This window comes from Cervus elaphus, chromosome 23 (assembly GCF_910594005.1).
Source record: "Cervus elaphus chromosome 23, mCerEla1.1, whole genome shotgun sequence".
In the NCBI taxonomy this organism is placed as follows: Eukaryota; Metazoa; Chordata; class Mammalia; order Artiodactyla; family Cervidae; genus Cervus; species Cervus elaphus.
Window position 1 is genome coordinate 63,892,617 of NC_057837.1, and position 25,725 is coordinate 63,918,341.

A 25,725-nucleotide genomic window follows, 5' to 3' on the forward strand; every position below is an offset into this window, starting at 1 on the left:
GACAGCCATTAGACTGGGCCCCAAGTCTGTGACAGAGACTCTGAAAGTCAGGCCACCAGGGGTCAGGGAAGCTTAGACATGTAGGAAATACGGACTCTGCAATTCTACCCCATCAGCTTTTAACACACAGTAAAAATACTCTGACACAGCCCACGCAGAACCCTAACCCATTCTCTGCCCTCATCTGGACCCCTCATCCCACCTCCACGCCCAGAAGGCACCCAGACAGATGACCAGCAGGAAATTGTGTCAAATTCTCTTCAGGTCACAAATGACTCTGAATATTTGGTCATTCTGCCGAGATTCCACAAGGGGGCACCGCCGAAGGACTAAAAGGGATCTTTTTGAAAGACTTTTTTCCTCCTATTGCTCAAACAGCAGCCACGGGAAGTTTCCTAAGGCAGACGAGGCGTCACAATCGATACTAGAGATGGAGATGAACCTACTAGCAGATTTTCATTTCCCCCGATTTCAATATTAGCAATGACAGCAACAGCTATGTAGCACCTATGGGACACGAAGTGTGTCAAGCACTGTGTTCTGGGCTTTAGATAAACCATTTACCCCACTACCTCATTAACAAAACAGTCTCAGTGAGTCACACAGTGCAGGGTACTCTCAGGAGCATGGCAGAGCAAAGGGATGAAGACTGAGGGCCGTGGAACGACAACCTGCTGGCTGTGGGACCCTGGGTGTGTCCCCTCCTCGTCAGGCTTTCAAGGGTTCTGTAAATGGGAGGACAGGAGTGCTGCAGCGGTCAGCTAGAGATCCTGTGCAGAGTGAAGGAGGACACGAGAAAGCCCGGAACCTGATTCCTGGGAGGCCTCACTCTTGCTGTGCTGTGCTCAGTCGTGTCCGACTCTTCGCAACCCCCAAGACTGTAGCCCGCCAGGCTCTCTGTCCATGGAATTTCTCAGGCAAGAATACTGAAGTGAATGGTCATTTCCTTCTCCAGGGGATCTTCCAGACCCAGGGATCTAACCTACATCTCTTGCATTGGCATGTGGATTCTTTACCACTGAGTGACCTGGGAAGCCCCAGTCTCACTCTTAGGTCCCTATTATTTTACATACGCAGAGCCAGGAGACCTTAGGATTTACTTCCCTTTAGTTTTTCTCATCTTTAAGGTGAAAGGATAAATCAATAAATACTGAGGTCCTTCATACTCCCACTGGAACTGCTGCCCTGGAGGCCTTTCGAAAAGGCCAGAAAATCTGTGTGTTACAAAGCAGTGGTGATAAGATATACTCAAGTGAGGCACTCACACTTATGATTTCTGTATGGTGATATCATGCCACAAGAACCTAACTTACTCCACCCTGTGGACTTGGAACTATTTTTCCAGCCATGTTAAACATCACTAATACATAAGCTGGAAGACGACCAGTCGCTGAGAGCAGCACGACTGCAGCACAGGGGCTAAAGACTTGGAGCCAGACTGTTAGGTGGCTTTGGGGAAATCTGCTGACATGTCCATGCTTCAGTATCCATCCTCATCGACAAAACAGGAGCAGCAGCAACAGTGTGTGGTGCTGTTGCTCAGTCGCATCCAACTTTTTGCAACCTCCTGGACTGCAGCCCGCCAGGCTCCTCTGTCCATGGAATTTTCCAGGCAAGAATACTGGAGCAGGTTGCCATTTCCTGCTCCAGGGGATCCTCCTATCCCAGGGATTGAACCCACGTCTCCTGCATCTTCTCTCTTGTGTCTCTTGCATTGGCATGAGGATTCTTTAATATTGTGACACCAGGGAAGCTTGATGGCAACAGTATCTATCTATTACCAATGTTGCAAAGGTTAAATGACTTAAAATGGCAACAGTATCTATCTATTACCAATGTTGCAAAGATTAAATGACTTAATATGTTAAAAGTGCTTCTAAGAATTGCCAAGCACATGTACCCTACATTACAAGTGTGTGTCAAACAGAAGTAAAAAACTAACTCTGGGATTTTCAGTTAATGCTTGCTTGCTACTTGTTTTCCTTCTTGTAATCTGCAAGCTCTTAATGGCAACTAAAGTGGCAGTGGGCAAAGAAAAATTTACTCAAGAAAATCTAATTGAGAAAAATGCTATTTATTGACATATATTTTCTTGCATGTTGGGAGAAAAAACATAATTACTCAATTTTATGTCTTGGGACTCCTTGGCCCAGCTCCCAGAACAGTTTCAGAGTCAACTGATTGGTACAGAGAATCTGATGCGTCATCACGCAGAACCACAGCTCCGCTGCACACCTGCCGGGTGCCGTGCAGCCCCTGGTGCCTCAGTGTCCTCGTCACCTAGACCAGGGGTCGGGGGGACCTGTGAGGGGAGGGCAGGTGCGGTGGCTGGCACACGAGCCCTCCTCAGTAATGAACGTGCGTGAAGAGACGCAGGCAGCTTGGACTCTTCTGAGTCACTGCCAACTTTTGCTGCCTGGTTTGCAAAGGCCTCCTAAGAAACTCTCTGGGATAAATATTTTCAACAAACACACGCCTCAAAGCAATAGCCAGTGTGCAGGAACAGGACAATTCCCAAGGATAGGAAAACTAGTTTAAGAGGCCTGGCCTTCCCTCCAAATCTTTTCAGTTCCACAATACTGATTAAAGTGGGTATGACCCTCCATACATCTGTACTGTACCCTGAAGCACACTAACTTAAAAATAGCTTTGAGCTATAATTCACATACCATACAATTCATCCCTTTCAAGGATATAACTCACTGGTCTTTAATATATTCACAGAATTGTGCAGTTCACAATCAACATTAGAGCACTTTTATCACCCCACAAAGAAATCCTATTTGCTTTAGCAGCCACTCCCCATTTCTCACCAAGCCCCTAGAAACCCAGGCATCCATTAGACCATGTTCTGTCTCTTTCTACAGATGGAATCATATAACTTGTCATTTTTTGTTTCCAGCACAATGTTTTCAAGGTTTATTCAGGCTGCAGTATGTATCAGTATTTCATTTTTTAAACTACTGAATAATATTCTATTATATAAAATATATCAATTTTGTTATCCATTCATCAGTTGATAGATATTTGAGTTGTTTCTGTATTTTGGTTATAATAAATCTGCTACTAAGAACATCCATGTGCAAGTTTTTGTGTAAACATATATTTTCATGTATCCTGGGTGTATACATAGAAGTGGAATTTCTAGGTCATACAAAAACTATGTTTAACTTTTTGAGTAACTGCCAGACTGTTTTCCACAGTGGCTGCACCAGTTTGCATGCCTACCAACAGAGAATGAGGGTTCTGATTTTTCCATCTCCTTAAGTTGGACACCTGCTACCTGTCTTTTTGGTGATAGTCATTCCAGTGGGTGTGAAGGGATATCTGATTGTTGGATGGGATTTGCATTTCCCTGATGGCTAATGATGTTGAGAATGTTCTCATGTGCTTGCTGGCTACTCTTGTATCATCTCTGGAAAAAGTCTATTCAGATATTTTGAATATAATTTGAAATGGGTGTCTTTTCATTATTGAGCTGTAGGTTGAGCTGTAGGAGTTCTTTATATCTTCTAGATACAAGTCCCTTATTCGATATATGGTTTGCAAAAATGTTCTCTTCTACCCTCCAAAAGTGTTCAGCCATTCCGGCTTTTCCCTGTCTTGATGTTGCTTTTTGAAGCACAAAATATTTTCATTTGAATGAAGTCCTATTTACCTAGTTCTCATCTGGTTGCCTGTATTAGGCATCTCACGTTAGCTCCCTCCGATTGCTCTCAGGGCATTCGGGCCCGCTCCTCTCCGTTCCGTCCCCACTTGCTGGTGGCAGATGCGGGCGTCTGGGGTACTTTTCTGCTGGGAATTGCTTTTAGGCAGGTGATCTGTGGATTTTATTTATTTTTCCTCCCAGTTAGATTGGCCTCCGAAATTCGAAAACTTCCTCCAGACCCGCCAGTGCGAGCGTTTCCTGGTGTTTGGAAACTTCCTCTATTAAGACTCCCTTCCCGGGACGGGTCTCCGTCCCTAACTCTATTGTCTCTCTTTTTATCTTTTATATTTTGTCCTACCTCCTTTCGAAGACAATGGGCTGCTTTTCTGGGTGCCTGATGTCCTCTGCTAGTGATCAGGAGTTGTTTTGTGAAGTTTGCTCAGCGTTCAATTGTTCTTTCAGTGAATTTGTAGGGGAGAAAGTGGTCTCCCCGTCCTATTCCTCTGCCATCTTGGCTCCTCCCCCCTGTATTAGGCATCATCTAAGAAACCACTAGGGTTTCCCTGGTGGCTCAGTGGTAAAGAACCCACCTGCCATTGCAGGAGATGTAGGTTCGATCTCTGGGTCAGGAGGATCCCCTGTGGAAGGAAATGGCAACCCACTCCAGTATTCTGGCCAAGAAAATCCCACAGACAGAGGAGCCTGGTGGACTACAGTCCACAGGGTCACAAGGGGTCGGACATGACTGAACAACAGCAACAAAGAAACCACGACCAAATCCAAAGTCCTAAAGAGTTATCCTTGTTTTCTTCTAAGTGTTCTCAAGGATTAGTTCTTACATTTAGGTCTTTGATCTTTTTGAGCTCATTTTTATATACGATGTGAGGTGGCAGAGGAGGGAGGTCCAGCTTCATTCTTTTGCAAGTGGATATCTAATGGTCTCAGTACCATCTGCTGAAAAGACTACACTCTATTTGTTTCCCCAACCAAATAGTCTCGGCACTCTTGCTGAAAATCAACTGACCATATAAGTGAGCATTTATTTCTGAATTCTCAATTCTATTTCACTGTGTATATCTCTCGAGGCCAGTAGCACAATGTCTTGAATATTACATCTTTGTACTAAGTTGAAAAATCAGGCAATCTAAGTCCTTCACTTTGTTTTTCAAGGCTGCCATAGCTCTTTGAGGCCTCTTGCATTTCCAAATGAATTTGAGGGCCTACTAACTAGTTCATTTCTGCAAAGAAGTCAGTAGGGATTGTAACAAGGACTGTGTTGAATCTTTAGACAGACCTGGAGATCAAGGCGTGAATTACTGCTACCTTAATAATATCAACTCTTCTGATTCAGCAACAAATGCTTTCTTTACAATTTTTTAGGTTTTCTTTTTTTCAGTAACAATTATGTTTTGTAATTTTCAGAGTGTAAGTTTTCTTTTCTTTGTTAAATATGTCACTAAGTATTTTATTCTTTTTTAATGCTCTTTTAAATGAAATTGTTTTAATTTCGTTTTTGGTTTGTTCATTGCTACTGTACAGAAATACAACTGATTTCTGTATACCTATCTTGTATGCTGTAACTGTTGAAACAACTTGTCTATTGGTTTAGCAGTTTTTTTAGTGGATCCTTAGGTTTTTCTATATAAGAGATCATGTCATTTGTGACTAGAGACAGTTTTACTTCTTCCTTTAATTTCTTTTTCTTGCCTAACTACCTAGCCAGAACTTCCAGTACAATGTTGGACAGAAGTGTTGAGAGCAGACATCTTTGTCTTGTTCTGATCTTAGTGAGGGAAAAGTTATCAGTCTTTGGCCATTAAGTGTTATAATGTTGGCTGTGGGTTTTCTCAGATGCCTTTTAACAGGTTGAGGAATTCTTTCCCATTCCCACTTGGAATGTTCTTACCTTAAAGATGGATTCTGTCAAATGCTTTTTCAGAATCTACAGAAATAATCATGTAGTTTTCATCCCTTTTCCATCATATTATATTGACTTTCATATACTGAGTCAACCTTGCATAAATTCCATTTAGTCATGTATACATACTTGATCAGGTATATAATCCTTTTGTTGCTATATTTGGTTTGCTAGTGTTTTGTTGAGGCGTTTTGCATATACGTTTGTAAGTTACGTTAGTCTGTAATTTCCTTGTGATGTCTCTGGTTTTGATATCAGGGTAATACAGTTTCACAGAATGAATTAAGAAATGTTCTTTCCTCTTCTACTTTATGGAAGAGTCTGTGATGTACAGGCATTACTTCTTCTTTAAATGGTTGGTAGAATTAACCAGTGAAACCTTTTGAGCCAGGACTTGTTCTAGGGATAGTTTTTCATCACTAATTCAATCTCTTGTTATAGGTCTGTTCAGATTTCCTATTTCTTCTTGAGTCAACTGCAGGAGTTTGTGTCTTTCTTATAATTTTTCCATTTCAGCTGGGATATCTAATTTATTAGCATACAGTTACTATAATAGTCTCTTACAGTCCTTTTATCTTTGTAAGGTTGGTTATAATATATCCTCTTTCATTCCTGATTTTAGTAATTTGAATCTTGTCTCTTTTTGCTTCATCATTACAGCTAAAGATTTGTCAATTTTGCTGATATTTTCAAAGAACCAACTCTTGGTTTTGTGGATTTTCTCTACTGTTTTTCTATTCTCTATTATTTTCCAATTCAATCCTATTATTTCTTCCCATCTGTCTGCTTTGGGAATGTGGTTTGCTCTTCTTTGTTCAATGACTTAAAGCAGAAACTTAGGTTATTTTTTTTTGAGATCTTATTAAATGTAGGCATTTACAGCTATAAATTTCTAAGCATGCTTTAGTTGAAATTCTGTAAATTTTGGAATGTTGTATCATCATTTTCATTTCATCTCATTCATCTCAAAGTATCTTCTAGTTTTCTTCATGATTTTATCTTTGAACCATCAATTATTTAGAAGTGGACTGCTTAACTCCCACACATTTGTGAATTTCCCAAATTTCTTTCTACTATTAATTTCTAATGTGACTCCGTTGTGACTGAAGTATATACTCCGTACAATTTTAATCCTTTTTTAAGTTTCCTGAATTTTTTTTAGGGCTTAGTGCATATATATATATATATATATATATATATATATACATTTAGTCTAGTTGGCTTACTGTGTTGCTCAAGTCTTCTATTTCCTTGTTGGTCTTCTATATAGTTATCCATTATTGAAACTGGGTTATTAAAGTTTCCAACTATTATGTTAAACTATTTCCTCTTAGAATCTGTTAGTTTTTGCTTCATTTACTTATTTTTGGCTCTGTTGTTAGATACACACGTGATTATAACTGCTAAATCTCGATAGATTTACTATAAAATCTACTTATAAATCTGATAACATTTTTTTGTTTTTAAAGTCTCTCTTACAGTACAGCCATTACAGTTTTTTATGGTTACCTTCTGCATGATACACTTCTATCGTTTCTTTCAACCTGCTTCTATCTTTGAATAGAAAGTATGTATCCTGTAGGATGCATATAATGGATCATTTTAAAAAACCCAACATGGCAATATGTTTTTTGAATGAATTGTTTCATCTATTCACATTTACTGTTATTACTGACAAAGTTGAATGTACTTCTGCCTTTTACTTTTTGTCTTGTTAAAGCTCACTTGTATTCCCCTAGGTCTTCTTTAACACTTTTTGTATTACCTAAATATTTTCTAGTGTAACAATGCAATTCCTTTAACTATATTTCTAAAGTTACTATGTCAGCAGATACTACAGGGCTTGCTTGCCATATACATCTTAACTTGACAGACTCTGTTTTAGATTTAAACTAACTCCAAGGCTCTTATAGGTCCCTCGTCTCCCTTTTTGTGCTATTATTATTATGCACACTATATCTACATATGCTGAAAACCAAACAATACAATGTACTATACAATACAATGTTATACAACATTGTGTAATTATTTCATAAAATTGTATGTCCATTAAAGAAGCTAAGAAAAGAAAGGAGAATAAATATTTATAATTTTCTATAACGACCCTCTTTATTTACCATTTTGATTTTCTTCAGATTCCTGTCAATTCCTGAGTTACTATCTTGTAACTATTTCCTTACTCCAACACAACTTTGGTCCCACCCACTTTCTTTGATCTGTTATTGTCAAATATATTACTTTTCTATTCGTTATAGGTGCAATAATATAATTATAAACATAGTTTTACACAACTGCTTTTGAAATTAGTTAAGGAAAAATATGCACTTATATTGTCTTTTATAATTATATATAATTACCTTGACTGATGCTGCATTTTTTTTGGTGTGTGAATCTGAATTACTGGCTGAGGTCACTTGCTTTCAGCTAATATTTCTCATGAGAGATCTGCTAGCAGCAAATTCCCTAAGTTCTTCTTTATCTAGCTGTTTATTTCACCTTCATTAAAAGAAAAATTTAATTGAAGCATAGTTCATTTACATTGTTGTGCCCATCTCTGCTATATAGCAAAGTGACTCAGTTATACATGTATAGACATTCTTCTTTAAAATATTCTTTTCCATTATGGTTTATTACAGGATATTGAATATAGTTCCATGTGCTATATAGTAGGAACTTTTTGTTTATTCATCCTGTATATAATAGTTTACATCTGTTAATCTCAAACTCCCAGTCCTTCTTCCCCCCAACCTTGACAACCACAAGTCTGTTCTCTGTATGAGTCTGTTTCTGTTTTGTAGATAGGTTCATTTGTGCCATATTTTAGATTTCACATATTAAGTGATATCATATGGTATTTGCCTTTCACTTTCTGCCTTACTGCACTCAGTAGGATAATCTCTAGTTGCATCCATGTTGCTGCAAATGGCATTATTTGCTCCTTTTTATGACTGAGTAGTATTCCATTATATGTACATACCACATCTTCTTTATCCATTAATATGCTGATGGATATTTGGGTTATTTCCATGTTTTTGTCTATTGTGAACAGGGGCACATGTATCTTTTTGAATTATAGTTTCATCTGGTTATACACCTGGAATAGGATTGCTAGATCATATGGTAATTCTTAGTTTCCTGAGGAACCTCCACCGTGTTTTCAACAGTGGCTGCGCCAACTTACATTCCTACCAACAGTGTAGGGGAGTTCCCTTTCCTTCACAACCTCTAAAGCATTTGTTATTCATAGGCTTTTTAATGATTGCCATTCTGACCAGTATGAGGTGGGACCTCACTGAACTTCTGATTTGCATTTCCTTAATAATTAGTGAGGTTGAGCATCTTTTCATGGGCCTACTGGCTATCTGTCATGTCTTCTTTGGAGAAATGTCTATTAAAGTCTTCTGCCCATTGTTTGATTGGGTTTTGTTGTTGTTGTTGTTAAGTTGTATGAGCTGTTTGTGTATTTTGGAGATTAAGCCCTTGTCTGTCGCATCATTTGCAAGTATTTTCTCCCATTCCATAGGTTGTCTTTTCATTGTTGTTGTTGTTGTTTATGGTTTCCTTTGCTAAGCAAAAGCTTGTAAGTCAATTAGGTCTCTTTTGTTTTTATTTTTATTATCTTGAGGGATTCACCTTCATTTCTGAAAGAAGGTTTTACTGGATACAATTCTTGGCTGAGTTTTTTTTCCCAGCACTTTGAGTATGTCATTTCACTCCCTTCTGGCTACTATCATTTCTGCTGATTTTATTGAGATAATCTTGGGCATGATGAGTCATTTCTTTCTTGCTATTTTCAAGATTTTCTCTGTCTTCCAGCATTTTCATTATGATGCGCCTGGGTGTAATTCTTTTGAGTTTATTTGCCTGTAGTTCTTTGAACTTCTTGGATGTGTACACTGATCAAATTTGGGGAGTTTTCAGCTATTACTTCTTTGAATATTTTTTTCTGTTCCTTTCTCTCAGTGAACTTTTCATTCCAGTTACTGTATTTTTCATCTCTGGAACTTTTGACTTTTTATAGCTTTTATTTGGTTATTAATATTCTCTGATGACTTATTGAGCTTCTTTGAGCATAGTTACCTTTAGCTCTTTGACCATGACGTCTCTGTTAATTCTAACGTCTGAGCTCTTTCACAGGCAATTTCTTTTGCCTGCTTTCTCCTATGTATGGGTCATATTTTCCTATTTCTTTCCATGTCTCAATTTTTGTTAAACACTGGACATTTTAGGTAAATATTATAGCAACTCTGGAGGCTAATTCCCCTTCCTCCTTTCAGGGCATGCAGTTGTTTTCTTGTTTGTTCAATGACCTGCCTAGCCACTTGTGGTAAAGTCTATTTCTCTGAGGACTGATTTGTTGTTTTCTTGTTATTTGTTTAGTGACTTGTCCAGCTACTTGGGGTAAAGTTTATTTCTCTGAGGACTGATTTGTTGTTTTCCTGTTTAGTGACCTGCCTAGCCACTTGTGGTCAAGTCTACTTCTCTGAGGACTGATAATCCTCTCTGCCAGCCTTGGGCATGTGTCCCTGGATGACAGTGTTTTAGCAAGGCTCTCTTTGTCTAGATCTTTCCCTCATCTCTCTGTTAAACTTTCTGCCTCATCTGATGTGAAACTCAGCTGTCAGGCTCCACTAATTGCCAGCTGACTGCTCTACTGTTTTTGACAAAGCCTTGAGGCATAAATTGCTCCAGAGTCTCATTCAATTAAATTCAGGCAGAGGTAGTTTTTGAGACTGAGGTTTCTTGTGACCTCAGCTTTAAGCTCTTCTCAGCCACCTCTTTCCCTGGTTCTCTGGGGAACTAGCTGGCATATGGTTTGACTTTTAATTCGCAATTAAAAATAAGTCCTTTTATTTTCTTAAAAAATTTACATTGTTTCTGAGAATGACCTTGAGCTCAAACTTCCCAACATTCTGTTTTTACCTATTACCTCTCCACCTAGCAAAATCTCAGTGCTACTACTCTGAGCAGGATTGAGAGCCTCCACTGTCTTCTCAGCTTGCCTCTCTCTATGTGGTGGAACCTCTGTTCCACAAGTGAACTGGGTCAAGGTGATAAGGGCCACAGAATTCTTGGCCTGCTGGGCCAAGCTTCTGAGCTATAAGTACGGTACAGAGGTGGATGGAAGGAAGGAGCCCCTGGCATTACGCTAAATAAAATAAGTCAGAGAAAGACAGATACTGTATAATACTAATTATATGTAGAATCTAAAAAAAAAGCTGAACTCAGAAAAACAGAGTGGTGGTTACTAGTGGTTAGGAGTCGGGAAAATGAGAAATTATTGGTTAAAAAACACAAAGTTCCAGTTATAAGATTAATAAGTTCTGGGTGTCCAATAGAGAAGATGGTGATTATAGCTAATAATACCATTATCATATACCTGAATGTTGCTAATACAGTAGATCTTAAATATTCTCACCAGAAAAAAAGAAATGTTAATTATCTGATGGGATAGAGGTGTCAGCTAAGGTTACAGTGGTAATCATTTTACAATACATAAATGTATGAAAGCAACACATTGTACAATGGGAAGGGAAAAGGGAGAGGGAAAGGAGTCCCTGCCCTCTTGGCTATATTTATCAAGAATTCAGCCTCTTCCACTTGGAGCTAGAAGGAATGAGAGCCTGTCCCTCCCAGTGAGATTCTGTATCCTTATCCGGGAGCTGAGGGAGCCCTGTCTTTCTGGCCACACCTGCCCAGAGTGGAACTTGCATCAAGCAGAAATTCCAGCGTCACAAGCTCTCAAGCTTCCCACTGAATTTTAGTAGATTCTTCTGGAAGAAATGTTTCCCTGCTCGCTATATGCTCTGAGAACAACTTCCACAGACTTTACATGGATGTCTGTTGCTGCTGCTGTTGTGTATCCCAGGAATGAAACTCCTCCCTTCACTTTTACCTGCATGATTTCAGTGGGAATTCCTGTGTTTGTACAATTTGACCCCAGAGTCAAATGCTTTGGGTTGAGCATCTCATCCAAAACAGAGCAGTTCACTGAGAAGCTAAAGCTGAGACTAGGAGTCCACACATTTCCAGGCAGCATGCCCATCAGAACAGAGAACGGAGAAGATTAAAGAAATGTGTAGAAAGAAGCAGGGACAGAGAAAGAACCTCTGGGTTGCTAAGAATGTTCTGGTAAGTTTTCCAGTTGGTCCCTTGGGTTCTGTAATAAAGGTCCTGTTCCTGAAATCAGGTCTGCTTTAAGGGAGCTCCAAGAAATTCTGTCATTTGCTATTAAACTCTGAACAATCATGATTCAGGACCACCCTGAGGGAGATTCTTTTTTGAGTCAATTTCAACTCATTCTCCTTGGAAAAGAGGTCAAGAATGGCTCTAGGAACCCACAGGAACACTCCCCACCTCTCAGGAGACCTGCCCTGGGTACCTTGATTGTGCTCAGATTCTTCATTAGCCACCCGCATCAGGGCATCTAGCACCAAAGCATTGTCCAGCCACGTGTACCACTCTTCCAACTCCTGCAAGAAGCTGGCTGTGCCCGTTGACTCTGACACCTTTCGAGTTGCCAGCTTGCAAAGCCGCTCGACAAAGCCAGGGATGCTGAGGAGGGCCGCTGCCGGGGAAAAACAAGAGAGGAAACGTGACCACAGAGACCAGTGCTACAGCTCTCCACAGACAACCAGATCCTCACCTGCAGGAGAGGAGTGATCTTTCTTTTTAAGTGAAAATTCTGTTTTTTTCTTTTATTTTTTAATTGGAATACAATTACTTTACAATGTTGTGTTAGCTTCTGCCGTACAACCTGAATCAGCTCTATGTATACATACATCCCCTCCCTCTTGAGCCTCCCTCCCACTCCCTGCATCCCACCCAGAGGAATGACTCTTAAGCTGACAGCAGTTAGAATTTCCTTTTAAAATGAAATGCCCACCCAAGATAAAATATTAATAAAGGTAGAGAAATAAGAGCCATTTTAGCAGGTGCGGGGATTCAGGCTCTCTCATATCAATTGGTGGGAATATAAATTGGAATAACCTTTAGGTCTTGTATCTCTATGTCTCTGAACTAGAGGTCCATTTCTGTGAATTCACCATGAAGAAATAATTAACTACATATAGATAGATAGATAGGTATCTGTACAGAGAGGTTCACTGGTGTTTCTATAACAGCAAAAGTCACAGATGACTCTATGTTCATTAATAGCATACCGATTAAATACAATACATCCATGCAGTGCAACACAAAACACAGATACTAAAAACAATGACACTTATGTCTTTATACACAACTCTAAAGAGGTGTTTAATTTATTTTTAAGTAAGTAAATTATTAAACAGTATTGGCTTAAGCCCATTTTCTTTAAATTTTAAAGTTTTCTTCTTTAAAATATGCACTATACACACACACACACACACACACGAAGAATGGAAGAATATATACCAAAGTATTTATTGTGGCTGTTCCTGAGTAGGAGAGGATACAAATACTTCTTTTAAAATTACTTAACTATCAAAAAAAAATAAATAAATAAAATAAATAAAATTACTTAACTATCTGATTTTCCTATAACATACACACCAGGAAGAAAAAATGATAGTCCTTCTATTTTTTTTTAAGGTAAAGAAAGAAACTTAATCACCCAACTCCTATTTCCACCAGTTCCATTTTACTCACAATGATGAGTAAGACAGAAATTCTGGTCAGCATAAGCAACATAATAAACTTTGAAGGCAGGGAATTCAGGTTCAAATCTTGGCTCCAAAATTTAACCCTCTTTAAAATAAAGCTAATGTCTGTGCCTACTTGCTTGTGGATGTACTAAATCTTGGAAGGACAGAAAAGAGTGGTTGCCAAAGGCAAAGAGAATATGGCCATTGGGAATAGTGTGAGGGGAAGTTTTCAGTGAACACCTTTCTGAAATTTGTAAATTTTCTGAACCATGAAAATGTAACATCTAATCAAAAATTAACAAATAGATATTTCAAAATATCAAGATATTAATATTACTTTGGGAGAGTATAATATGGTATTAAGAGTTATGTTTCAAGAATCACTATCTTATAGAAACACTGAAATATATGCAGGTGAAATCTTATAACGTGTGGGATCTGCTTCCAAATATCCAAAGTGAGGAAGGGAGGAGTAAAGGAGGGTAGAGACAAGGACAGGCCATCAATTGATAACTGTTGAAAGTAGGTAATATGTAAATAGGGATCATTATACTGTTATGTCTCTACTTTTATATGTGTCAAGATTCCCATAACAAAAAAATTTTAAATAAATCCTAAAAGAATACAACTTTAAAGAAAATTCTTTAAAAATAAAATAAATAAAATCAAAGTAACTAGTTAGGAGGATTGTAAGACGTCATATGAATTTAGCCCCAGCAAAAATTGGCAAATCTTAGCCCCCTTTCCATCCTCTACAAATTAGTGACTGACTATAAAATAGTCAGACTTTAATAGACTTTAATAATAATGAGGTTAATTATTAATAAGTTTAATAAAGATGAAATAATAAATCATTATTAATGAAGATGAATTAATAAATATGAATTAATATTCATTAATAAAGATGAAATAAAACTACATTTAAAATAACTTTTCCTCATGGAGGTGGCGGCTGCACAAACTGCAAATGTACTGTAAGTCACTGAATTAAGTGGTTAGTTTTTCAATGTGACTTTCACCTCAAGTAACAAAAATATACTGGGACTAATTTTTTGGTTTTGTTTTTACATTTGTTTTTTTGAGATATCATCTCTTACTTATCAAGTTTGACAAATATCAAGAAGTTTAAAATAGCCCTATACTGGGAAGGGTATACAGGGTGGGAAGATGAACTAGTAATTTCCATGGAAGGTAAATCTGCTAACATCTATCAACATTTAAAAGGCAAATATCCAGCACATTAAACTCTATACAAAAGGCTGTTATTCCTAGGAACAAAGATGAGGGAAACCAAATTTCCATCAACAGGGGACTAGTTAAATAAATTATGGTATGCCCATACACTGGCTATCCACTTGTAAGAAAGGAATCAGGTAATTCTACATGTACTGGAATGGGATGCTTTGCAAGATAAAGTTATCTGAAAAGAGTCAGAGACAGAACGGTGCTTATTTTACATCATCATCAGTACAAACAGGAAGGAGCCAGTCTTCTTTCATTTCCTCCTCTACCCCCGTGACTGGGCAAGCACAGATTCTCTCTGGAGGGACAGATGAGAAACTGGTAATACGTCACCACTGGGAGGAGAACTAACTTTCTGCTGTATATCTGCTATTCCTCTTGTAGTTTGTGAATAAAAACAAAACAAAGACAAAACTGTAGATATCACCCCACAAAAAATAAAAAAGGAAGAGTTTGAATTCTAAAAACTTCTAATTTTGAAAATTTTCAAAAACACTGGATTTTTTAGTCACACCTTCTTTCTCTAGGTAAACAGCTCCAGTTTTCCTAGCTGTTCCTCAGAAGGCAGTTCCTAAATACACCCTGAACACTAAACACAGCTATTCAGATGTGACCTGCCCAGTATTTAGGATTCTGAGACTGATTCCCACCCCACAGGGTCCTGAGCTTTTGCTAGTCACTCATCTTTGATGAATGTTATGGATTCTCTGATGATGAAAGCTGATCCAAGTTATGGATTCTCTTCTCAGAAAAAACTCACTGGCCTAATTTTACTCACCAACTTATCACAATCTCAGGGGACTGGCACCCCAGCACTGTACAATCTTTGTACTTCTCACAGCTTTACCAGTAGCTACCACACACACTGTTGGCTAATGTTAAACCAGTTGAAAATTAAAACATCCACAACTTCCAATAATTTCTGCAAAAACAGAACCTCGTTTCTCCTATTTGTTAAAACATCAGTATTTCCCAAATATTCCTGTAAATTTTTCTGCTGCAGTTGAGGCCCTGCTTTCCAGATCTCTGAGAGGATTCTGAATTCCATTCTAGCGTGTATGCTGTGTAAATTATCCCTTCTCATCTTGGTGTCACCTATAAATTGATAATTGCCAGGCCTGTGGCTTTCTTTACATCTGACTAAAATTTGAAAGACTTTTTTCCCCCACAGATGGGTCCATTTGTTCCCATCTGAATCAACAGAAGAGATAATTGGTAGTTTCTGAGCAGCCTATAAAATGCTCTAACATTTTTATTAACTGAGGGGCAGGAAGATAGCATAATCATCATTTTGCTGGTCAAGAAAACTGTTTCACAGACACAGTTGATTAGAAACAAAACAAAAACTTTCTGGCAACATCCTACATACTTTAGCCTTCCATACTATAGCGGAATGAACTGTATTCCCCCCCCCCCAAATTCTTGTGTTGAAGCCCTACTCCACAATATGACTGTATCTGGAGACAGAGTCTTTAGGGAGGTAATTAAATGAGGTCATAAAATGAGGTCCTAATCTGACAGGAATGGTATCCTTATTTAAGAAGGTGAGACACCAGAGCTCTCTGTGCATGTGCAGAGAGAAGGTCACAGTGAGGACACCTTGAGAAGGTGGCCATCTGCAAGTCAGGAAGAGAGGCCTCACCAAAACCACTGCTGATGGTACTTGCATCTTGGACCTATAGCCTCCAAAACTGTGAAAAACTCATTTCTGTTGTTCAAGCCCCTCAGTCTGTGCTATCCTGTTATGGTAGCCAAAGTGGACTATTATGTATACCTCTATTTCCTTAAGAAACTAAAAACAGAGCTACCAGTTGGATCCTGCAATCCCACTCCTGGGCATATATCTGGTGGCTTAGTCACTAAGTCTTATTCAACTCTTGCTACCCCACAGACCGTAGCCTGCCAGGCTCCTCTGTCCATGGGATTCTCCAGGCAAGAATACTGGAAAGGGTTGCCATTTTCTTCTCCAGGGTATCTTCCCAACCCAGGATTCAAACCCGGGTCTCCTGCCCTACAGGCAGATTCTTAACCAACTGAGCTACAAGGGAAGCCCTGCATATACCTGGAGAATACCGTCATTCAAAAAGATACATACACCACAACATTCATCGCAGCACTATTTATAATAGCCAGAACACGGAAGCAACCCAAATGTCCATTGATGGATGAATGGATAAAGATGTGGTACATATACACAATGGAGTATTACTCAGCCATAGAAAATGAAATAATGCCACTTGCAGCAACACGGAAGGACCTACAGATTGTCATACTGAGTGAAGTAAGCCAGAGAAAGATAAATGCCATATAATACCCCTTATATGTGGAATCTAAAGGGGAAAAAAAGGTACAAATAAACTTATTTACAAAACAGAAATAGAGTCATATATGGAGAAAACAAACTTACAGTTACTAAGAGGAAGGGGGGAGGGATAAACTGGAAGACTGGAATTGATATACACACACTGCTATACATAAAATAGGTAACTAGTGAGAAACTTCTGTACAGCACAGGGAACGCTATTCAGTATTCTGTGATGACCAATATGGGAAAGAATTTCTTAAAAAAGTGGATGTATGTATATGTATAACCGATTCACTTTGCTGTAAGCAGAAACTAACACATTGTATATCAACTATACTTCAGTAAAAAAAGAGACTGCTGAAATGACAAAGGATTTAAGAATATTACATAAACTTAGTTCATAAAACAACAGCAGGGTTTGAGAAGACTGACTCCAATTTTGAAGTAAGTTCTACTATGAGTCAAATGCTAACAAACAGCCTTGCCTGCTACAGAGAAATCATTCATGAAAGAGTCAATCCATGTGGCAAACTGCTGTCTTATTTTAAGAAACTGCCACAGCTACCCAAGCTTCAGCAACCACCACCCTGATCAGTTAGCAGCCCTCAACACTGAGGCAAAGAGATTATAACTCTCTGAAGGCTCAGATGATGGCTAGCACTTTAAGCAATATTTTAAAGTATGTACTTTTTTTTAGATATAGTGCTATTATTACACACTTAGTAAACTAAGTATAGTGTAAACATAACCTTATATGCACTGGGAAACTAAAAAGTTTGTGTGACTCTATTGCAGTATGTTTTATCACAGTGCTGCAGATACTGGAGAACTTCCAGTCTCTCTAATGTATGACTGTATATATCTTTGTGTGTGTGTGTGTGTGTGTGTGTGTGTGTGATACTGGAGAACTTCCAGTCTAATGTATGACTGTATATATCTTTGTGTGTGTGTGTGTGTGTGTGTGTGTGTGTGTGTGTGTGTGTGTGTGTGTGTGTGTGTGTGTGTGTGTGATACTGGAGAACTTCCAGTCTAATGTATGACTGTATATATCTTTGTTTGTGTGTGTGTGTGTGTGTGTGTGTGTGTGTGTGTGTGAGATACTGGAGAACTTCCAGTCTCTCTAATGTATGACTGTATATATCTTTGTGTGTGTGTGTGTGTGTGTGTGTGTGTGTGTGTGTACAGTCAGGCTCCTCGCCAGGCTCCTCTGCCCATGGGGATTTTGTGTGTGTGTGTGTGTGTGTGTGTGTGTGTGTGTGTGTGTGTGTGTGTGTGTGTGTGTGTGTGTGTGAGATACTGGAGAACTTCCAGTCTCTCTAATGTATGACTGTATATATCTTTGTGTGTGTGTGTGTGTGTGTGTGTGTGTGTGTACAGTCAGGCTCCTCGCCAGGCTCCTCTGCCCATGGGGATTGTGTGTGTCTGTGTGTGTGTGTGTGTGTGTGTGTGTACAGTCCCCATGGACTCGCCAGGCTCCTCTGTCCATGGGGATTCTCCAGGCAAGAATACTGGAGTGGGCTGCTGTGCCCTCCTCCAGGGGATCTTCCCCTGACACATACACACACACATATATATACACACACGAAGCATATAGCATCAGTCAGGATCAGTTCAGTTGCTCAATCATATCCGACTCTTTGCGACCCCATGGACTGTAGCATGCCAGGCTTCCCTGTTCATCATCAACTCCCAAAGCTTGCTCAAACTCATGTCCATTGAGTCGGTGATGCCATCTAACCATCTCATCCTCTGTCGACCCCTTCTCCTCCTGCCTTCAGTCTTTCCCAGCATCAGGGTCTTTTCCAATGAGTCAGTTCTTTGCATCAGGTGGCCGAAGTATTGGAGTTTCAGCTTTAGCATCAGTCCTTCCAATGAATATTCAGGACTGATTTCCTTTAGGATGGGCTGGTTTGATCTCCTTGAAGTCCAAGAGACTCTCAAGAGTCTTCACCAACACCACAGTTCAAAAGCATCATTTCTTCGGTGCTCAGCTTTCTTTATACTCCAACTCTCACACGCGTACATGACTACTTGAAAAACCATAGCTTTGACTAGACAGACCTTTGTCAGCAAAGTAATGACCAAAGATTTTTTGCATATAGCATAAAGACTCAGAAAAGGTATAGCAGAACAAAAGATATATGTACTTTTAATTTTGATAAATAATGGTGCTTCACTTTTTTGAAATTCTGGATCTATTAAAAAATCTGATGCCTATGGACTTGGTCTCCCAAAATAATGAACAGATACACACAAATTTTACATACTCTAAGTGGACCCAAGGAGCCCTCACATGGTAGTCAAATCTCTAGAAATACTTAAAGAGAAGATTTAGGAAGGGATCTCAGTGCTACAATGTAAAAATTCTGACAACTTAGAGAGTTTACCTTGGTTAATTTCAGCTGCAGAAGGCCCCAAGCTCAAGCTCTTCTTCTGCTGAGCATTTTTGGCAAGAAGCGTATGCTTGTCATCATTCCCTGTATCCATCTCTGAAATGGTGACAGCCAGAATCCGGCAGAAATTAGCAAGCTGTTGCTGATCAAAATTGGATACTAAGGAACTCAGATTGGGGACTTCATCTAGTCGGATCATTTCCTACAAAAGACACAAACAAAACAATTCCCATGCTCAGTTCATTTGAGATTGAATGTGCCGCTCCACTGCATTCCCCCAAGAATGGAGCTTGGTATCTAGACCACTTAGGTTCAAATCCCAGCTCCGCAATTTGCAGCTGTGCAACCTTAAGTAAGTCACGGAACTTAAGTCTTTGTTTTCTCATTTGTCAAACGGAACTAATCTACCTCACAGGCTTGGTTTGAGGATCAAACCCTTTGAGCGCCACTATTTGTATTCTCTACCTTTGCTCATATGTCCCATTTTGGCTTAAAAAAAAAAAAGTCTACCATTCAAGTTTTATGAATGAGAAACTGCCACAGATGTTCTCTTTTTAAGACATAAAATATTTTAAATATAGCTGAAGGCCCCTGTGTGTCCCTATCCAGTTGCCTTCACTTCTCTCCCCTCAAAGGTAACCATTACTTTGAACTCTATTTATTATTTCTACACATGTTCACACTTACAAATATTTCCACAAAAATGTTATTGTTCACAACCTACTAGGTATAAAATAAGCTACAAAGCTGTATCATATAGCACAGGGAATGCAGCCAGTATTTTATAATTTTAAATGGAGTATAACCTAAGGACTTTCCTGGTGGTCCAGTGGTTAAAAATCTTCCTTGCAATGTAGGGGATGAGGGTTTGATCCCTGGTCAGGGAACTAAGATCCCACATGCCTAGGAGTCACTAAGTCTGCATGCCGCCAACCATTGAGCCTACATGCCACAGAGAGTCCACGTGCCACAACAAAAGATCCCATGTGCCAAAACTAAGACCGGATGCAGCCAAATAAATTCTTAAAATAAATTATAACGGAGTATAATTTTTAAAAATTTTGAATCACTAAGCTGTATACCTGAAACTAATATAATTATACCTCAATAAACAAAAATATATGATTTTGTTCTGCATGCGGTGTGATTGACATATTATACCCTATTTTTCACAGTCAACAATGTAATTTAACTTTATTGATACAAGTAAGTCTGGTTTATTCATTTCTCACTGTTTTACCCTATAATTTATTCAATCTTTCTCCTTTTAAAATATTTGTATGTTAAACTGGACTATAATTTTTCACTATTAAATTTGCAATGAACATTCCCACAGGTGTCTCCTTGTGTACCTGCCTATGTAACCAATTATCAAGAGTAAATGATAGACATTCTCCCCTTTTCCTGTAATAGAAGTATTCCCAAAGTTTCAGGTTCAGTTTGATGTCTACTGTAAATTTTAACAGATAGTCAATATCACGTTAAGGAATTTTCTTTCTACTCCTAGCTTTTCTCATGAATTGAGTACTGAGTTTAATGAAATGCTTTTTGTTATTTGGTTATATTCTCATTTCTTTTCTTTCTTAATAGCCAGAAATGTTGCACATACATCACACGAGTTTCTCTCCTTGAAGCATTCTGACATTCCTCAGATAACACCTGTTACCCCTCATCCCATAAATTTACTCATCTTTCACTGGATTGGGTATTTCTCTATCACTGCACGTATCACATGAACTTGAAGTTTTCTATTCTTGCATCTAATTTCCCAAATAAACTGACACTGTCTTGAAGGCGAGGTGTGTCTCACCTTCTTTCCAGAGCTTCAGTGCATAGAACCTGGTAGTGATGGTCTCAATAAATATGTACTGAACAAGTGGATGACTCCTAGAAGCCTTCCTGAATCCTACTCCCACTTCTGGTTGTCTGTGGAGGGGTATTTGGGAACAACTTCTTCCACCTTTGCTTCTCAGTAACAACAGTAACAATAAATGTTGGCTATTGTTACTGAAAACTGGGACTCACAGCTCTCAGCTTGGAGCTGGCTAACTCAGGGTGTGGGTTACACCCCAGGCCCTCCCACTCTTCAGCTGCACTTCTTTGGGTTAGGTTCTAATTTTTATTTAATACTTGGTATAATATATGCTACAAAGTAAAACAAAGTGAACAGCTATGTGTGCCTTCCCTATCACATTTCCCTGTCTCTCTACCACAGGTAGCCACTATCCTGAATTTCATTGTTTTTTCAGTGAAAAAAGTTTTCTATAATTTGAGTTTGCCTATTTTTGAGCTTTGTAAAAATGATATACTATAGACAATCTTTTTTGACTGACTTCTATTAATAATTTCTATGATTTGGCTATGTTGCTGCTCATAGCAATATTCATTGTATAATATCCCATTGTGGGAATAGAGGACATTTATCCATTTTCCTGTTGATGGATCAGAGAAACCTGATTTCAGGCTCTTAATCAATAATGCTATAAACATTCTTATGTGTTTCTTGATGCACAGGTGCAGAAGTTTTTCTGGAGCAGTGGCTTCCAAACCATTCTGACAATATACAAGAGTAAAAAGTAAATTTTCCATCACAACCTAGCAAACATACATAGGTGAATGCATAAATATGTGTATAAACATGAAACAAAAACTTAGTACCCTTACAGAATACATTTTGATCTTTTCTATTAGCTGGTAGATCCACTGAATTGATTTCACACCCTCGTGGCTTCAATTTAGTGATTTTAATTCTAGAAATCACTGTTCTGGGGACTTCCCTAGTGGTCCAGTGGTTAAGAATCCCCCTGCCAATGTGAGGGATATGGGTTTGATCCCTGGTCCAGGAAGATTCCACATGCCATGGAGCACTAAGCCCCTGTGCCACAACTACTGAGCCCACGTGCCGCAACGACTGAAGCCTGTGTGCCCTAGAGCCCACGCTCCAAGAACGAGAAGCCAATGCAACGAGAAGCCTGTGCACTGCAACTACAGGGGAGCTCCTGCTCGTTGCAACTAGAGAAAGCCTGCACAGCAATGAAGGCCTAGCGTAGCCAAAAATAAATAAATAAAAGAATCACTGTCCTGGAATTAAGCTTCCCCACAAGTGTGCCTGGACATAGGTTACAGGTGATCTAGGCCACGATACTAATGCCTCAGTCCTCTAGGAAATGCTTCCGTAGGTGCTGGGTTACAGGGAAGGCACATATTCAACTAGAAAACAAAACAGGTTTACTCCACTGATACAAAAAGGTGTTCGCAGTAATGTGTTTGCAGTGATACACATTCTCATGGAAGTTAAGCATCTTCTCTTATATTTATGGATCATTTGTCTCTCTTCTGAAAAATGCTTGTTCCTGTCACTGCCCATTTTTCTACTGGGCCATTTGTCTCTTCCCTGCTGACGTGTAAGAATTCACGATAAATTCTATTGTTGCTTTTGGTCTTTTTTGTTGTTTGGCCATGCCACGAGGCATGTGGGATATCTGTTCCCTGACCAGGCATTGAACTCATGCCCCCTGCAGTGGAAGCTCAGAGTCTCCAACCACTGGAGTACCAGGGAATTCCTCATGATAAATTCGGAATACCAATCTTTTGTCAGTTGAATGAGTTGCAAATATCTTTTCCCAGTTTGTGGCTTGTGTTCCCACTCTCTTTACGGTGTCTATTCTTTCAAACTGCACTAACATCTAGCAGAACTCATCACTATTTCTGGCAAAACAGAAAAGTACGAGAGGGGCGAGAGCACATGACGGACAAGGGGGCAAAGTTATGAAGGAGCAATCCTAGAGTCTCATGCTGAGACTGTCAGGGAGTTTGGAGTTTCCGCCTTGGAAGCCCCTTCTCACAAACTGGAACATACAATTATTGGAAAAATAACAAAGCCTTTTCATCAAAGGGCACAAAGGGTCTGTCTGGGACCTGCACACATCTCCAGTGTGTTCCTACAGACAATGGGTCACTTGTGCATCTTTGGCCTGGGCAATGACAAGCAGAGCCTGGGGAAAGTGCAGCAGGATGACAGGAGTGAAAGCGGGGATCTCCACAATGCACACGGTGCTCTCTTCACTGCAACAGCAACTCCAAGAGCAATGCTAACTCCCACCTCCTCAGTAAAAGAAAGAAATCTGCCAACTGTAACTGACACGGACTGGGGGAAGAAAACCAGGTCCTAATAAGCATTACGCCAAAAATCTAACACAGTGCTTCTCTAACATGTCTACAGATGTGTTCTGGGGAGGTCTGTGAGTGCTTGATGACAAGTTTTTAATTTAGTGCTTTCAATTACAGTTTGCCTTTTTTTTTTAAAGCATATTCTGGATCATTTGAAAGTCCATCTTAAGACAAAGTAGCAGGAGTTCAGTGCTCATATTTGTTATTTCCTATGTTGGTGTCAATTAAAACTAACTGCTGAAGATTAATGAGAAAAATCACAAGTGAATATAACAAGTGAAAGTCAAACATCACCACAAGAAAGCTTCACAACAGTTCAAATATAGAGAAGTGATAGCAAAACGGAGTCCCTGCACAGCATATAGCAGAAGAGCTATGCTAAAAAGATCCTGCATCATAATAATTAATAAGGGACAATTTGATTTTAGCAAAGTAACATTAGCTAACACATTAAATTCACATTAATTTGTTCTTCTGAGTTTTATAATTAGTTTGATTTCAATCTGTTTTAAGTTTTAAAGTCACTTAAGACCCGTTATAAGGAGCATAACCTAGCAAATATATTTAAGCAACACAAAAAAATTATTTTTTTGTGTTACTTAAATATACTTAAGTATTTTAAAATATCTTTAAGTATTTATATGTTTACATAAGATATTCTGTTAGCATATATTATAATAAATATTATATATTTATAAATATATTTAAGTATTTATAAGGAATATGGTAAAACTCTTCTTTGAAAGAGTTCTTGTATATTACTCATGTTTAAGAATACAACTGTCGGGGGGGAGGAAAAAAAAAGAATACAACTGTCTGAGACATTCTGCTCCACCTGGTCATGCACCAGTTAGAGAACCCAGCTCACCTTTTTAACACCCAAAATATCTTCAATGAGGGTTGCTGTTTGTAAGAATGTCTTCTTACTCGTCATCAGTGTAAACAAGAAGATCACAAAGTCATTCTTTTCTGCCAAACGCTTTGTAACCCCTTCCGTCTATCAAGGGAGAAGAAAAGACAGAACAGGTTAAAACCACAAAATAAAATATGAAGGGCAAAATATCCCCTCCAGACACTGGAAAAGCAATTCCATGCTATACCAGGAATTGTGGCTGAGACCTTAAATTCCTAAAACTATATATAAAACACTGTGTACAAATGCATTTTTTTCTGGGGAGGAGTTTTTAAATAATATCCATCATAGGTTCTTAACCTAGTATCTGCCTAGTATTTAAATCAAACGCTAGAAGCCAGCACCTAGTAGGCCAAGTTTTATTTGGCCAGCAGCACCTTTTAAATTTTGAATTTAAGTCTTTAGACAGGACAATCTTACTCCAGGTTAGTCTCAAGTTCCCACTCCAAAACAGGCAAACCTTGTTTTCTACCTCATCCTTGGAGGCACTGGTGTTTGCAACTTTAAAAGCCCTAGGTTTCCATCTAACCTAGATGTAAATCAGATCAGCACAAGGTTGGACCATATCATCCTATCTTCTTTATGCTTTTGTTTCTTCTTCTTTCTTCTCTTTCCTTTCTTTGTTTCATTTTCTTTCTTTCCTTTTCTTTTTTTCTTCCTTCTTTCCCTGTCTTTCCTTCCCCTTCCTTGCCCTTTATTAAAACTGAACTGTGTTCTACTGGAGTATCATTAACATTAGGTATCATTATTAACAAACACTCTCGTAAGACTGCCCCATAAGACTATTAACAGCATGGAAGCTGTGAATGATGGAGTCTTTACATCATACATGCATCATCTTTTTTTTAATAAGAACAATTTCTTACTGGCTTTAGTTATAAGAATAATTGTGCACTACCTGAACAATTAGCTTATTTTTATCTTATTGGTCTGTTTGTGCCTACCTGTGCCACTAGCTACATGTGACTACTGAGGACTTGAAATGTGGCTAGTCTGAACTGAGATGTGCTGTGAGAGTAAAAAACATACTGGATTTTGAAAGTTAGAAAAAAAAAAAGAATGTCTCATTAATAATTACTTATACTGATTACATGTTATCTCACTAATAATTAGTCATGTTGATTATATGTTGGAATAGTATTCTTGATATACTCTGTACTAAATAAAACACACTGTTAAAAGTAACTTCAACTATTTCTTCCTACTTCTTACTTTCGAAAAAACTGGCTATGAGGATATTTAAAACAACCTAGTATGCTTGAGTGATGGGTTATTTCATCTGTTTTTGGAGTGTTTTTATATTATACTCTAATATTCTTGAAAGACCAGTATAATACATTTTTATACTTTTTAAAATGTGGTACACAGAAGCAAACACAAAATATACGCAGCCTAATCAGTGACTAAAAAGGCAGGTCAGGATGCATGAGACAAGTGCTCGGGGCTGGTGCACTGGGATGACCCAGAAGGATGGGATGGGGAGGGAGGTCGGAGGGGGGTTCAGGATGGG

General features: G+C 38.7%; 1 protein-coding gene across 2 annotated transcripts in view; it reads right to left on the reverse strand.

Moving 5' to 3' along the window:
- The window catches only part of LOC122681144 (transient receptor potential cation channel subfamily C member 4 associated protein), a 68,359-nt gene that overhangs the window by 13,132 nt on the left and 29,502 nt on the right, over window positions 1-25,725 (reverse strand). For both annotated transcript variants that reach the window (XM_043882870.1, XM_043882869.1), the window contains exons 6-8: window positions 24,171-24,299; window positions 19,127-19,334; window positions 11,950-12,135 (exon numbers count right to left, since the gene is read on the reverse strand). In XM_043882870.1, the coding sequence (XP_043738805.1) occupies window positions 11,950-12,135; window positions 19,127-19,334; window positions 24,171-24,299 (523 nt within the window). The remainder of the gene's footprint in view (window positions 1-11,949; window positions 12,136-19,126; window positions 19,335-24,170; window positions 24,300-25,725) is intronic.